Raw genomic sequence first — 16,622 nt, 5'->3', positions numbered from 1 at the left:
TTTGGGTTGCTCACTGAAGGATGTGTCTGGCAGTTATTTGAAAAGCATCTAAAATTTCAGAATGCCTCCCACATACATATCTGAGAAAGTAATTTCTGGACCTGAAAAAAGAAAAAAGTCACACACTACCAGCTCAGATTTTATTAGGGTAGTGAGTAGGGGGGAAAAGGGGGAATTTTTGTGATCAATCAGCAGTAAAAGTATAAATAAATTCTATGATGGATGATTTGTAGGAAATTTAGTGACTCAGACATTTATAGACTCATTTTATTTTATTTTAATAGTATCCGATCTACAGATGCTTAGCTTGAAGACAGACACCCTTACTGTGAAGTAGGATTCTATCAAAATGTATGGATTCTTCTTTCACCTGTACTTCAGAACTGAACTGAGCCCTTAAGGACTTGTATCCAGTGTCTCCCTATGTCAATGACATTTATGTTTCTGAAACCATAGGTAATGTTTGTTTTTGAAGGAAAAACACGTTTCTTACTAAACTCTTTGGTCATAGATACCTCTGTTTGATGAAGACATTGGTGCATAATTAGTTTCATTTGCAACAGGAAATCATCCTCTTTTTTTTAAAACAAAAGGGGGGGTAGAAGAAAGCTAAAAAGAAAGGAGAAAATAACAAAATACATAAAAACATTAAAAAAAACTGAAAATAGAAACACCTCAAAGGGATACTGTTACATTTACCAAAACTCAGTTACCCAAATTGGCCATGATGAACTTGGCCCTCACTTGACTAGAACAGAAATAAAAACATCCATGGAAAGGGTGTGAATGGTAAGGAAAAAAAAAAAAAAAAGAGGGAGAGAGAAAGTTAATTCCATTCATTCTACCTAAAATCCCAGGGAAATCCTGGACCTCATCCGAATTACTTTCCCTTGCGAGGTAAAGCTTGTCACGCACCATCTCAAGCAGTAGTTCTCAGGTGGGGACAGTTTTGCTCCTACGAGGTATTTGCATTGTCTGGAGACATTTTGGGCTGTGTCACAAGTGCCGGGACGCCAGTGTTCCCGAGCCGTGAAGGCCAGGGGTGCTACTAACCGGCTTACAGCACACGGGACAGTCCCCACATCAAATCATTAATCTGATCTAAAATGTCAGTAGCGCTACCCCCGGTACAGGGAACCCGTGAGTGTATGACTTTTACTCCTGTTAAAACTTCACTCTCATTTGCTTTTGATCCTACGCTCAAAACTGTAAGTCTTTCCCCCGTGCTCTAAATTTTAAACACGGTCTGTTTATTGTTGATGTTCGGATTCTGTTTTATGTTTTACGTCCTTCCCTGGGTGCAAGGACAGCGGCCGGAGGCGTCTGTGGCGTGAACTCCTAGAGACAGGCTCACCTCGCAGGTTAACCTACCAAGGATTTTCAGTCAGCGCGAGTCTTAGCCACGCGAAATTCATGTTTTTGTTTAAAAATTGTACTGACCTCCGGAGCCAGCCTGCAGGCCCGCGGCGTCGGCCCGAGAGCTAGTGGCCTGTCGGGGGCGGTCAGCAGGCCGGGGGCCCTGCAAACCTGGGGTGAGCCCACCTGCCGCGCCGGCGGCTCGCTGGAAGGACAGCGTCCCCGGGACGCACCGAGGTGCCGCCCATTACGGGGACCCCGTCCTCCGCAGGCTGAAGCTGCCTCAGTTTACCGATGGTTAAATCCCCGCTCCACCTCCCCGTCCTTTTCTTTCTCTTTCTTTCTTTCTTTCTTCTTTCTTTCTTCTTTCTTTTTTCTTTCTTTCTTTCTTTCTTTCTTTCTCTTTCTTTCTTTCTTTCTTTCTTTCTTTCTTTCTTTCTCTTTGTTTCTTTCTCTTTCTCTTTCTTTCTTTCTCTTTCTTCTTTCTTTCTTTCTCTTTCTTTCTTTCTCTTCTTTCTTTCTTTCTTTCTTTCTTTCTTTCTTTCTTTCTTTCTTTCTTCTTTCTTTCTTTCTTTCTTTTTAAAGATTTTGTTTATTTATTCATGAGAGACACCCAGAGAGAGAGAGAGAGGCAGAGCCACAGGCAGAGGGAGAAGCAGGCTCCATGCAGGGAGCCCGACGTGGGACTCGATCCCGGGACCCGGGGTCACGCCCCTGGGCCGAAGGCGGCGCTAAACCGCTGAGCCACCCAGGGATCCCTCCCCGTCCCTTTCCAGTACCTTCTCCGACATTCTCTCTGCGTAGAGATCTTGGAAACTTCTTCAAAAGCGTCCGCTTACCGTGGGGTGCACTAGCCGCCTCCCCCCCCCCCCCCCCCCCCCCCCCCGGCCCCGGGTCAGGGGGGTGTGGCCGGGCCTCCAAGCCGGCGCCGCGCAAGGACAATGCCCGTCATCCCCCAGCTGCCTCGGGCCCACGGCCCACCTGTGCACACAGCGGCCGAGCTGCAGGAAGTGGGCCTCCCAAAGCCGATCCCGCAGGCCACCCCGCGGCCTCCCGGGAGAGCGCCCCGGCCCGTGCTGCACCCCGAGCCTGCGCCCCGCAGGTGGAGGGGATGGGGGCGCGCGGAGTGGTAACCCCGAGCCTGCCCCCCGCAGGTGGAGGGGATGGGGGCGCGCGGAGCGGTGACCCCGAGCCTGCCTCCCGCAGGTAGAGGGGATGGGGGTGCGCGGAGCGGTGACCCCGAGCCTGTGCCCCTGCAGGTGGAGGGGATGGGGGTGCGCGGAGCGGTGACCCCGAGCCTGCGCCCCTGCAGGTGGAGGGGATGGGGATGCGCGGAGCGGTGACCCCGAGCCTGCCCCCCGCAGGTGGAGGGAAGGGGGCGCGAGGAGCGAGGACCCGGCGGTACCGCAGCTGAACGTGTGACGCCCCACCTGACTCGCCCACCGGGCCAGGTGTGGGCAGCTAAGGACCAGGCGCTTCTCTGGCCTTCCATGATTCAGAACAGCTAATGCCATCCCCGTTTGCCGGAGATTTTGCCACCACGCGGGCTTGCGTGTTATTTATGTTTGTGTCCCGGGAGTGACTAGCCTAATACTTCCCATATGGTTGCTACTCGACACACTTTTATTAAATGTATTTATTAAACCGAGAGCAAGTTCCCTGGGAGCTCTACCTTTATATCTCTCATAACTCAGAGAAGCAATATTCTCCTCCAGACTGTAAGTCCTGGGAATGTAGTTAATGGACCTGTTGAGGCCGCATGGTGCCTAGTAGCATGGAAGGGACTTCAGGGGTTAGTGATGCGGTGAAGCCCTGGTATGCCAACCTACGTGATTGACTATGTATTGAGCAGAGCTTTTTAGGGGTATGACCTTTGAATTTACTTAGCTAACAAACACCAATGAGAACTTAGGTGTCAAGGACTGCTATAAGGGTTTGGTTTTTGGTTTTGGGGTTTGTTTTTTTTTTTTTTTTTTTTTGGTATAAGCTCTTTACAAATATTAACTGGCCTTTTGAACTAACATGGCTTGGCCAAGCATAAATCTATGTCAGATGGATAAATGTTGACTCAGGATACCTCGTTCAATCCCACTACACCCTGTAGCACATCTACTTTGGTAGATGAGTAATTAACATGACGTAGTTGATATAAACCAGCAGTGTCTAAACAATTGTAAAATGTTGTCCCTTCATCAGATTGATTGGAAGCAAACCCTCAGTGCATGCTATGCCGCTTACTGTGGTTGGTATTAAATAAAATAATCAAGGCATTTCAGCCTAAACCCATATCCCATTTCAGAAGAGAAGTAGCCTGACACATGCAGCGAAGATTCCGTACGACCATGTATGTGTTCCGTGCATTGATCATATGTGTACGTGATTTTATGTTTAAAGGGAGGGAAGATCCCAATCCGGTGGACATCCCCAGAAGCTATTGCTTACCGCAAGTTCACATCAGCCAGCGACGTGTGGAGCTACGGGATTGTTCTCTGGGAGGTGATGTCCTATGGAGAGAGGCCGTACTGGGAGATGTCCAATCAGGATGTAAGTATTTGTCGTCCGTGAATTATGGGTTCAGATTAAGAGATCAAGCTGTGCAAGGAAGTGGAGCATAATGAAACCAGGTGGCTCCCGGTTTGTGACACTGAAATAGAATACTTAGAAGAAATGCAACAGTTGCCAAGTCTTACAAGGATATTAACTGAGTTGCTCTTACGGCTTTACGTGTTTCCCTTAAGCAGGGGTTTGGAAATGAGAGAAAATGAAGATGTTTGTAGCAAGAATGTAGTGAAATACGTGACTGAAAAGATAGCCCATAGATATGGGAGACTGTTTGAAGTATTTTGACGGCAACGTTGTCTCTGTGTGACATTAATAAGCCACATGCCTGCCACCCTTTGTGGATTTCTATGCGTGCATCGAGGCTGACGTTTTGTTTACTGAAACGTAGTATTTCCCAAAGTCAGACAGAGCAACCAGTCTCTAGTACGTTGTTTGTCTTAATGTATTAAACTTGTACGAGAATTTAGTCACACGAAGTGAAGTGTCTGGATGGAAAAATAATTCTAATTTTCTATTGTAAGTGTGATATGATTTCTGAAAAGGATTTTTGTTTTTATGAGTCATGTTTTACAAATGCTCAGCAAAAGGATACTATTGACATGGGACCAGCACTCGGGAGACTTCCATGTGTGCTCAGCCAGAGGCCTTGAGCATGGTCTCAGAGACCCGCAAGGTGAACGCTGAGATGCTCTCAGTCGTTTGCTGCTCATTACATGTAAAGCTGCACTTACTGCACCGGCATCTAAAACCTTTCTGTGCTTGTCCAGTCAAGCTATATTTATAACAGTGCTGGGAAAATCAGACTCACATCTCCACGTCTCTGTGTTCCAAATTTTCTCTGTATCGGAGGATCTCAAAGTGTGGTCTCTGGACCAGTAGCTTCAGCAGAGCCTGGGAGTTAGCAGTAATACAAAATCTCAGGCCTCCCTCCAGGCTTAGGCGATCAGAGGAGAGCGATCTCTATATTACGTCCTGCAGGTTATTTGGCTGCACAGTAAGCTTGAAAATCACTGTTTTATGTGATTGAAAAGTACACGTGAACTAATAGTCACTTCCCGGTTCAGCACATAGGATTCTTACCCAAGGAAGTTCCTATGGTTTGGAAGGTGCCCTCGGAATGAAAGAGAGCTAAAATCCACAGACTAACTTTTTCTGCATTCACTCATATATGAACAGTATTCCACACAAATCTGTATTACCAAATAATCATTTCTTTGTAACTCACTGCATTTTCTATATGGTAGACTGTGTCCTCTGATTCTTAGGTGAAAAGGAGCTTTACCAATGCTTCTTTCCTAAATCCACTTCCCCTCTCTCTCTCGACCTTCTTTGCACAACATTTCTGGGCGGCATGAACAATCTCACTTACCTGATAAGCCGTCATCCTTTTAAGTAACTGAAAATGAGATTTTTCCACTTAACTTTCCAATATTCACAGTTTAAGTATCGTCCTTCCCGTGGACAATAACGGGAGCCTCGGTCCCTAAGCTCCGGGATACTGCTTCTCGCACAGGTCATCAAAGCTGTGGATGAAGGCTATCGGCTGCCCCCGCCCATGGACTGCCCGGCTGCGCTCTACCAGCTGATGCTGGACTGCTGGCAGAAGGACAGAAACAACAGACCCAAGTTTGAGCAGATTGTCAGCATTCTGGACAAGCTCATCCGGAACCCAGGCAGCCTGAAGATCATCACCAGCGCGGCCGCCAGGTGACACTTAGATTCCGCATTCTGCACTCACTCTGAAACCCATGTATTTTCTATGCCCCGTGTGCTGATTTACTTTTTTTTCCTCCCACTTCCCTGACTGCATTCTATGGAACTTCTATTCCTGACAACTGGAGAAAACTGTCTTTCTTTTCTTCCTTAAAACACACACACACACACACACACACACACACAAACACAAACACAAAAACAAAGCCTTTCAAGAGAAATCCTTATGTGGTTTAGTTGTGATTTGCAGATATTGTTAACTCCCAGGGTGACTGAGGGTCTACATTCAGGGTGGTGTTTGCGGCTTCGAGGAGGAGGAGGAGCCCTGGACACGAAGCTTCCTTTCACTCCCTACTATTTAAACAGAAAAAAATTTAAGGGGAAAAACAAAAAAGAAATGTCCTGGAGCGGTGGTGAATTCAGGTGAATTCCCAATTCATTTGTTATTTGGAATAAAGCTTCACAACTGACAGGGCTCCTGGAGCACTGCGCCCCAGGGGTGCAGGTCCTCCCACCGGAACTGAGCAAGTGTGGGCTGAGCCCACGGCTGGTCACCGCGAGGGGGGCCTGATGCCCCCGGGAGCTAGCAGGGGGCGCTAGCAGGGGCCAAGAGGAGCACTTGGCCTGGGACACATGACCCAGGCTTTGCACCGTGTATTTTCTTAAGATTTTATTTATTCATGAGAGACACAGAAGCAGAGCCCAGGCAGAGGGAGAAGCAGGCCCCCTGCGGGGAGCCCGACGCAGGGCTCGATCCCGGGACCCCGGGGTCACGCCCTGGGCCCAAGGCAGGCGCTCAACCGCTGGGCCATCCAGGAGTCCATATATTTTTGATACTTGAATAAATTCTGTATATTTTGTCACAAAACTTGTAATTTTAGGGAAATATTTTTTTCCAAGAGGTGCTGTAGATCTTAATTCACTTAAACATGAAAGTCTTGGGAATTGTGTTGACGTGTTTACTTACTGCCATTAAAACACGCAGCGGGGTGGATTGCGTCAAATACGGATTCATTAGCGACCAGCTCAAGTTGCCCAAGAAAATATATTCCTTCCCCTTTAGTAGATGTGCTTTCCCGCTTGAACGACGACGGCTTCGTCCATCGTCATGACCCACGGAGCTCATCCCCTTCCCGCCTACTTTCCCAGTGGTGCCCCGGCCACACACGCCATCGAGGCACTGGCCTGCACATGGGGTTCCAGGGGTGCCCATAGCCTGCACCCACCCATCCTGCCTTGGCTCCTACTGATAGGAGAGGACGAGGGGCCGTGCCCTCCGTGGGCGGAGAAGACCACCCCCCCCCGCCCCCTCCCTCTCCTGCCCCCCTCCCCCTCCTTCCCTCTCCTGCCCCCTCCTCCTCCCTCCCTCTCCTGCGCCCTCCCTCTCCTACCCCCCTCCTTCTCCCTCCCTCTCCTGCCTCCCTCCCCCTCCCTCCCTCTCCTGCCCCCTTCCCCCTCCGTCTCCTGGCCCCTCTCTGCCCGCCCCCTCCCGCTGGCCCTGTAAAGACTTGGGGCTTTTTCTTTTTCTTTTTTTTTTTTTTTTTTTTTTTTGATATGCATGAGGCCCCATTAAGGCGCTGAAAGCAGGGAAGTGACAGGATTCGAGTAACGCGCCTGCTGGGGGGCGAGGGGCGAGCGGAGGGCACCTTGGGGCGATCGGGCGATGCCCCCGGACTCGCGGCCCTGGAGCACTCAGAGGCGAGCACAGGCGCCCGGGCTGGTCCCCTGGTCGGATCCCGGGGCGTGCCCCCTCCCTCTCCTCCAGCACCTTGTGGTAGCTGGGCCCCGCACGTCATTGAGGGTGCACAGCATCCTGTTCGCCCGGTGCCAGCGCGACACCACCTGGCCTTGGGTGGCCACCGCCCAGCTGGTACGTGAGCCCGTGTCTGTGAAGCACAAGCACGTATGTTTTCCAAAATAATACATGTCCACTTCAATAGATACACAATTTAAAAAACATTCTAGTTTTTTTTTTCTATTCATTATATAGATTTCGCAGACATCAGCCGTGATACTAAAAGCTTAAAATTTTCCCCTGTGCAAAATTTCACATTTCTCTTCCTGTCAGCTCAACTCCAGAAACGTCCCCCCTAAGCAGCTCGCAGACCCACCCGGCCGGAGCTTGTGAGCGGCCCCCATGATCCAAGGTTCCAAAGGAGCCACCAGGTCAGCGTGCTGAATCTCGCCTGCGACGCCCGTTAGCAAGAGTCACATTATCGTGTCATTCCCAGGGCGATGGTGTTCTCAGAGTCCAGGCGAGTCCAGTTGGCTCTAGGGCGGGATCTATCCCACACGGGGCCACGGACACCTTCCACCGTGCATCACCGCACTTCTCCACCTTCATTGGAGTCCCGATCCATGATCCCTGACAGGCATCTCTCGGGGCGGCTGGGGCTTGCGAGGCTTCTGTGTTTCTGCCCAGCTCCCAGGTGATGCCAACGCCGCCACTGGCCCAGGACCACAAATCTACAAATGGAGGAGGCAAGAATTAAAGAAGCTCTTCTCTCGTTTCCTACAGTTAGCCAAACTGGGGAAGTGGTGTTTTCCCTTTCTCTACTGATGGCTGCACAATACTTTGACGTCTTATAGGGCCCACACTAAAGTGTTTAGAAGATTTCACGCTGGTAAATTCTGGAACAAAATCATCAAGGGAAAAAGCCAACACAGCAACTTCTGAAATTTTGGTGTCAGAGCTCTGGACACGCACTGCCCTTGCTCCCAGTTTCCACCTCTGCCAAGCGCCCATCCTTCTGCATCTCCAGCTGACACTTGGCTGGATCTCATTCTTCTCCAAATCGATTGCATCTTTCTCTGCAGCATAAAATAAACTTTATTTACATTTTTCCAAAAAAAAAAAAAAAAAAAAAGCGTGGCCTGGTGGCATCACCACTGGAGGTGGGACGGTCTCTACGCACCTGGTCAGGGTGGGCCAGCCCAAAACCCACGCAGATGTCACGGGAGGTGGTGAGAAGACGGCGGAGTTACATTAAATTTCATGTTGTCTTCTGATAATTGATTTATTTTCCTAAAAGCAGAGTAATTGGAGGAGACCTGCTGCATTGGAAGTTTAGCCGAAGGTCACCATGAAGCCCGGGTGCGTAGGTAGCAGCCACCTGGCGCCAGGCACCACGCTAGGCCTCATGGTGATTAGCTGCACGGGGATGACATTGCCGTGGCAGATAAGGCCGCACCCGGCGAGGGAAACGTGGTGCAGAGGAGCAAGACGCACGAAAACTTAGGATATTTCCAAAATGTATTGCATCGTACAATTCTGCTGGAATATAGGATAAGAGCAAAACAGGCGAGTGTGAGGAGGGAACCGGATAGATTGAATGGATGATGGGTGACCTAACGGCGTCCCTAGAAATCTGGACTCTGTCCACGAGGAAAAGAGGAACCTTGGAAGGTCCTTAGGGCCCCGCGGGGTCGGGCCCCCTGGGGTCTTGGCTAGTTCCCCGGCGCCCAGGCCTGAGGACGCTGCAGGGGGAGACGGTCCTAGGGAGGAGCTGGGGTGCCTTCGCTGGTCCCCGCAGGACCTCCTCCAGCCAGAGAGAGGAGGAGGGAATTCGGGCCAGAGACGAGCTCTCGGGGCGCGGCCCGACGGTTGGGGGGGGTGAGACACGGGGCACATCAGAGCGAGCAAGAGCGAGAGAGAGCTGGAGAGAGCGGGAGAGAGCGGGAGAGAGGGAGCGCGAGCGCCGGCGGGGGCAGCAGCAGGCCGAGGGCGCAGCGCGGTCTCGCAGGGAGGCTGCTGGTTTTCTGGAATCCTGATTCCCGCGGCAGCCCCCCCCCCCCCCGCCCCCCGCCCCCCGGACCAGGGCAGGTGGCCTGTGAGCAGAGGCCGGGGCTCCCGGGGACAGGCCGTGCATCCTTCCCCCGGAGCTTCTCCCGCCGCCCGCAGCCCGGCCTCGGGGCCCCAGCGCGTCGGCCCTTGCGCCCCGCCAGAGGCCGGGACGGGCCCGGGGTGGGGAGGGGGCTCCGGAGCGCCCCCGGCGGCAGGGGCCAGAAGCACTGCGCCCTCCGCCTCCGCCTCCGCGGGCCGCGCTCCCGGGCTTCTCCAGGGCCCGAAGCAGGGAGCTGTTATGAGGAGCTGCTGAAGGGGGTGCGGGCCCCAAGGGGAAAGAGCCATTTCTCTAAGCAAGGACAACGACCCTGGGGTTTTAGATATTTATTTATTCATGAGAGACGCACAGAGAGGCAGAGACACAGGCAGAGGGAGAGGCAGGCTCCCTGCGGGGAGCCCATGCAGGACTTGAACCCAGGACCCTGGGAGCCATGCTCAACTGCCGAGCCACCCAGGCATCCCTTAAAGAAGTTCTTGATAGAAAATACTTCCATAAAAACAAATAGAAAGTGGTCTTATAATGATAAAATTTCTATTACTTCCTAACACATAATTTGGTTATACCGATAAAAGTAAAAAACAAAATTCAGGGATGCCCGGGTGGCTCAGCGGTTGTGTGTCTGCCTTTAGCTAGCCCAGGGTGTGATCCTGGAGTTCCAGGATCAAGTCCTGCGTTGGGCTCCCTGCATGGAGCCTGCTTCTCCCTCTGCCTGTGTCTCTGCCTCTCTCTCTCTCTCTCTCTCTCTGTGTCTCTCATGAATAGATGATAAATAAAATCTTTAAAAAAATTTTTTTTTCATTTTTAGCCTGGGTGGCACATCCTGCTTGGAATTCTCTCTCCCCTCCTCCCTCTCCAGCCCCCCAAAAATTTAAAAATTCATTTTTTATTTTTTATTTTTATTTTTATTTTTTTTAATTCATTTTTTAAAAGAGACTATTTTGAAGGATTAATTTTGTATTATTTAAATTAATTTATGATACATATTTTTCGTAGTATATACATATTCAGTTAGCTTTATATTACATATAAAATATAGCTCCTGGATTTAAATAAATTAAGTTATTTTTATGAATGTAGCTAAATTAAAAATAAAGAAGATGAACAATAGAGAAAAATGAGAAATAAATTCATTCATTTCTATTCAGCAGTAACATGCCCTTTTTAATTTTTGGATATTTATGTAAAATTAAATAAAGCAATTATTTTTTCTTTAAATTTACATAATTTTCATACTCCAGGCAGTAGGATTCTTCAATAATATTGTAATTTATGGGATACAAATTTTTGGCATAAAGTATTAAATATTACATTCATGTGTTTAGAATGAGGTTCTAAAGTGAAGCACCCAAATTCACAGCTTAAGGTCTTAAACAATATATTGGATTGTAATTTGTTTTTTTAATTTTTTTGTTTTTTTAAAGATTAATTATTTGTTTTAGAGAAAACTTGTGAGTGAGGAGCAGTGGCAGAGGGCGAGGGAGAAAATCTCAGGCAGCCTCTCTCCCTCCTCCCGAGCATGGAGTCCAAACACGGTTATTTAATCTCTCGTGACCCTGACCTGAGCCGAAATCAAGAGCTAGATGCTTAAGTGACTGAGCCACCCGGGCGCCCCTTTAATTGTAATTTAGAATGAGGTTCTGCAGATCCAATCATACTTAGTTAATTTATTGAAATAATTTAAAATATATTGTTCCATTTCATTGATCACTAATTTTGAAGGGATTTAATTTTTATTAACTTGCAGGATAAACAGGAGCAGACATAGGCAATGCTAGTGATTGTTCCCTGTTAATGGCACTAAATTAAGTGTAATAAGTAAACAAAGTGTAAATAAAATGCTTCTGATTTCTAAGAAAACATAATATAATTCTTTTTGAGAATAACTTTTTGGCAAATACTGCATCCTTTATGAGAAGTCTAACAACAACAACAACAAAATGTTTGTCAATGTGACTTTGACCCCAATTCTGAAACTGACAGGCTGATTTTCCTCACTGATTAAATAGGATGCAGAACCTTTTAGAGGGAGGCAAGTATGCCAGACACCCAGACGATTTTTTTTTTTAATCTTAAAAGTCAAAGTAGGTAATTTTGCCACTGGGAAGAATTAAAGCAGAGGTAATAGCTATAACTGCTAAGATTCTTATCCGTAAGGCCTAGAGATAACTAAAATAAACATGACGACTTTACTTCTCCCTAATGTGTCATGTACCAACTACTCTCCTGCTGGGAACTCTGTATACTCAAAATTATTTTTAGTTACTGATGACAAATTAAATTTGCTTAATCTTACCTGGAATTTTTAATGTTAATGATAAAAAGATCAAGATTGTGATAAATCCACATTTAAAAAATTGGTGAATACAAAAATCTCCCCATTGAAATATGGTGAGAAGATACTACTTCAAATAAAAAAAATTAACAGTAAATCCTAAAAGACATTGAAAAATTAGGTTACTAGTTTCAGACAATAATATACAGTTAATATTCTGCCTTTAAGAAACTATTCTTGAGTAAATATATTCCCTGACACTATTCAGAACAGATAATGATAGTGGTAGAGGGTACATCCCTAATGTTCCTGATATTTGCTTCTAAACTCAGTTGGGACCTACTTACTTACTCAGGCAATGTGTATTATTCGTGAAAATGAAAGCCTTTTGCGTACCGAAAGGAGTCTTTTTATGTCATAAAAGGGTAACTTAACGTTCAACCCTAGTGATTCAGAATTTTGATGCAATATTGAAATAGCATCCTCCCAAGAAGACACGCTTGGGACTGGCAGTTGTTTATTGACGTTGGGTCCCCAATATCAGGTGCTAATTGGTGTGAAGCCATGTGCAGGTAAAATAGGAGTTGATGAGAAGAAAGTATGTGCCTACCTCTTTAATGCAGCAGTCTGAAAATCCATACAAGAATAATTCACAAACCTAAATACAGGGAGGGAGGGAGAAGGGGGAGGAAAGTTATTTTTTTGCTTCCCCTGAGCAAACATGCAATTTCCATGATTTCTTTTTAATGACCGCGCTCTGTGGCCAGTAGGTACTGATTTATGAAAAGCTGTAAAAGTTCAGGTGGAACTCGGCAGGACATCGTTTACAGCTGCGTGGATTGAAACCTATCTAATTTGTCTAGTAAAAGTGTGAGCTCACGGTGCACATCACCCCACCTATAAATTTCCCCTTCAGACCCAAGTCTGGGGCTGGGTCTAAAAAAAACAGTCAAGGCCTGCAGCTGCGCAAAGCCTGCATTCCCTCGGTGCGCGTGAAGAGACATCACAGGCTCTTCACAGTGAGAGACAAATTCCTATCCATTGATAAACTCTCCAGATGTCCTCTCCGAGGAGGAAAGGAACCAATTTTTATTTGAATTCCCCAGAGAAGTCTTGGAAGTAGAAAAATGATACTTTGCAGGGCTGGTTATCCTGAGGTCACTGGCATGAAAATTAGGCCATTCTTTGTCTTCCTTGTACTTTGATCCAAGTAATAAACAGAAAAACTCAGTTGGGGTCACTCTAATCCCTAATCTGCACGTCCTGTTCTACCTCAGTTTGTTTATACTAATTTTCTCTAAACTCTTGTTGAGTCTGGCTATAGTGTTGAGTTTAAAAATACAAGCCAGTTTGAACTCAGAAGAAAAAGTTCTGCATTTTGCTATTAGGCACAGTTCATAAATATTCTGAATAAATGTCCTGGGGTTTGATTCTTCATACCCACAAACCCATAAATAAAGGAGAATTGCTGTTCATAGGACCAAGAGTCGACAAGAGTCGACGTTAGATTCTATGCTCAGCTACTGTAGACATCCAGGCGGTGGGGTGTGTGTCTGTGCACACCCTGCGTGTCACATATGCCGGTTGATGGTTCATACTTCATAGTCTTCTAGTACGATTTAATTTTTCTTATAAAATTTTCTTACACCTGATTTAATGGGATGCCAATCAATCATGTTTACTAATTCAGTGACCGATCGGAAGGGTCCAATGGTCTATGGAATGCTGGCTACTGATAAAAGCTATTTCACCCATGAGGGCCATGCTAAAACAACCCATGAATATCGTGTAAAATTTGGAATCTGGCTCGTATATCTGTATCTGTAAGTCCTCAAATTTCTGGGAGAAAAAAAAAACTAAACCAAGAAAATTTCAATTATGAAAATAAACCTTTTTGCAGATGAGTAATTTGAAGAGTCATAGAAAATTACACTTATGCTCCAGAAGAGAATTTTAGGTAGTTTTCTAGGTATTCCTTGAAGGAAAGAAAAATCAATGATTTTTAAAATAATACCTAATTTTTGTTTCCTTTTTCCTTTTTTTAAGATAACCTCTGAGCATTAGTTAAAACTAAATCATAATATAAAATGTAAATTATAAACTCTATAATTTTAATTTTTAACTTATAAGTCAAATAATTGAGGTAGAGAAAATTGAAGTAGTTTAGTCTAATGGAAAGAAGGTTGAAAAATTATCCATTTTCAGCTGTCCTCCTCTTGACAAATGATTATGAATGAGAGGGAGGGAACCAGCTCTTGATCTATTTTTTCCAAAGAGGATAAAAATATAGACAGAACCAAACTGTCATGTTGCCAATTTTTTCTTCAACTCAGTATTAAATTTTCCTTAACATTTCCATTTTATCAAATAAATGTAATGTATCCCCATCAAAATCCAGATGGGTAGTCAATTTAAATTCTCTCCTGTGTCTACAACAGCAGCATGCAGGGCTGGGACATGACAAAATTGTTCACATTTAAGAAAATTAGCCTTACACTTCATACATGTGTCCTATGTATCAGGGAGTGAGTTGGAGAAATATTATCAATAGTAATAGAAATCTCCCAATTAAAAATTCCTTTTAAATGTGAGTGGAGTTGGCGTATTTGTAGATTTGCTTCACAGAAAGATTTTTCTCCTGAGAAGATGAACTTTACCACATTTCCTAGATGATGATCAATGGTTCATATTCATAGATAAAACACCATGCAGTTCCTTTTGTTGTTATTTCATGCTATTTCTAAAAATATTATTGAATGTGTACTTTAGAGAGCTGAATTTGTTTCTACAATAAGGATAAATGCATGTTAGCATATCCTTCATTTATTTTGATGTCTTCTGACAATCCTAAATGTTGAATTTAAGCACTTCAAAAAATAGATTTCATTTAGGCAAAGTATTAATTTTTAATATATAATAAAATATGAAATTTAGTTAACAAATCCTAACATTGGGGATTTTTTAAATAATAATTTTAAAAAGTTTTAAAAGCTCAGTGCTGATTAACTGCAGTATCACAAAACATCAAAGATTCTTAATGACCACTCTCAAAAGGTAAAAATCTCAATGTACTTTCTCAACTACAAGTTAAAGATTAGGTTATGACATACACAGTCTTAATGTTAATAATATACTTTCCTGCAGTAATGAAAACAAACTACAGAAGTCAGAATAGCATATCCACTTGCAAGCATTTGTTATAGAGTCATTGTGAACTTGTAAAACTTTTTGGCTATTCTAATGGGGCCCCAATTATATCTACTTTATGAGTTTGTTTCCCTATTAGGCTCATAAGATCATATATGACCAAACTTCTAGTTTTCTAGTTGCTCAATAAGATAATTAACAGCATCACCACATTCCTAACATTTTTTTATACACTGGGATTTATTGTTACTTTCTTTTTGAGGTTTTAAAAACTTCAACCGCTTGACTAGATATGTTACCTAATGTCAGACTAACAAATAGCTGATAGCATATTGCGTGTCCACACATCTCTGAGTGTCACGTGCATATGTGACCTCTTTTAAACCTCATTTAATCTTCAGTTGTGTGAACTCTATTGGGACCATCATTCCCGTTTTACAGATGAGGAAACAGACAAAATAAAAATCACTGGGGGTGCCTGGGTGGCTCAGTCAGTTAGGCAACAGACTCTTGATTTCGGCTTAGTCATGAGATTGATCTCTGTGTTGGGCTCTCAGACTCCCACTGGACATGAGTCTGCTTGAAATTCCCTCTCTCCCTTGCCCCCTGCCCCTCCCCTGCTTGTGCACACATGTACTCTCTCTGTCTCTCTAAATAAATAAGTCTTAAAAAAAAAAAAAAAAGGGAAATCACTGAGGGTGACATAGATAGTATGTGCTATACCCAGGATTCAACCCAAGCCTCCTGGTCCCAGTACCTGTGCACTAGGTCACTGCACTTCATGGAATATAAAAATCAAAGAGGCTACCTCATGGAACCAAAAATAACTTTAGAGAAAACATGGGGAAAGCAATGTGAACAAAGTTGTACCCAAGTGGTAGAGCACAGTGGCCAAGAGTGTGGGCTTTGGGATAAAATAACTTGTGTCTAGATCCCAGCTCTGGCTCTTTTGCCTGAGGAAACTCAGATCTGTGGCTTAGTCTCTCTTAGCTTCAGTTTTTACATCTATTACAGGTACATAGTATCATTACCTGTTGCAGAATCAACACCGTTCGTGTGGGTGTAAAATGCTTAGTATGGAGCCCAGGACAGTAGAATGCTCATAAACATTCCATGTCATCATCATTACCATTGTTGTTAATACCCATCTCAATACAGAGGCCTTCATAACTACTTCGGCTCCAGCTCCTTTCCTTAACAGAAGAAAATGAAGAGGACAATTTTCTATCTGGTAACTGCACTGGTCCCAGTCTTATGAGTCAGAGGACAATTATGCACGTCACACAGAGCTGGAAAAAAATACCTGAAGGTCATTTTACCAATCTGCTGCTGCTTCTGGCTCTCCCAGGATGAAAACATGGTCTTCTCTGCTTCTTTTATGTCTCTGCTGTTCCTTTGACTCACCAGATCTTGTGGTTGGTCATAGATCAATGGTCAGACCTGCAGTTATATAAAACAATTCTAGAAATTTCCCTTAATAATGATTGTATTGTGCAAATCAAACCACAGTCACAATGTCTATTATCTACTTATATCTCTCTCTCTCTTTCATCGTTCTCTATCTTGAGCTCCATTTGGTGTTGTCATATATGTGAGACTCATTTTTTGTTACCTATTTTTTTCTATTCCTTTGGTGATCTTTATTCTGAACGACATATGTGACATTATTTACATCTGTGCTGACTTTATGTCCTGCTTTACATATAATCTAGGTTGTTCAAGTGTTT

At 45.1% G+C, this 16,622-nt stretch overlaps 2 protein-coding genes across 5 annotated transcripts in view; one reads left to right on the top strand and one right to left on the bottom strand.

Moving 5' to 3' along the window:
* EPHA3 (EPH receptor A3) overlaps positions 1-16,622 on the top strand; it is a 325,699-nt gene that overhangs the window by 296,046 nt on the left and 13,031 nt on the right. For all 4 annotated transcript variants that reach the window (XM_072812072.1, XM_072812074.1, XM_072812073.1 and 1 more), the window contains exons 14-15: positions 3,751-3,900; positions 5,432-5,625. In XM_072812072.1, coding sequence (XP_072668173.1) covers positions 3,751-3,900; positions 5,432-5,625 — 344 coding nt within the window. The remainder of the gene's footprint in view (positions 1-3,750; positions 3,901-5,431; positions 5,626-16,622) is intronic.
* LOC140625025 (uncharacterized) overlaps positions 7,546-16,622 on the bottom strand; it is a 79,102-nt gene continuing 70,025 nt past the window's right edge. Inside the window, exons 6-7 of the mRNA XM_072812198.1 lie at positions 15,927-16,335; positions 7,546-8,097 (exon numbers count right to left, since the gene is read on the bottom strand). The gene's annotated coding sequence lies outside the window, so the exon portion shown is untranslated. The remainder of the gene's footprint in view (positions 8,098-15,926; positions 16,336-16,622) is intronic.

The sequence above is a fragment of the Canis lupus genome, chromosome 35, assembly GCF_048164855.1.
Source record: "Canis lupus baileyi chromosome 35, mCanLup2.hap1, whole genome shotgun sequence".
In the NCBI taxonomy this organism is placed as follows: Eukaryota; Metazoa; Chordata; class Mammalia; order Carnivora; family Canidae; genus Canis; species Canis lupus.
This window is presented reverse-complemented; position numbering and strand designations above follow the sequence as displayed.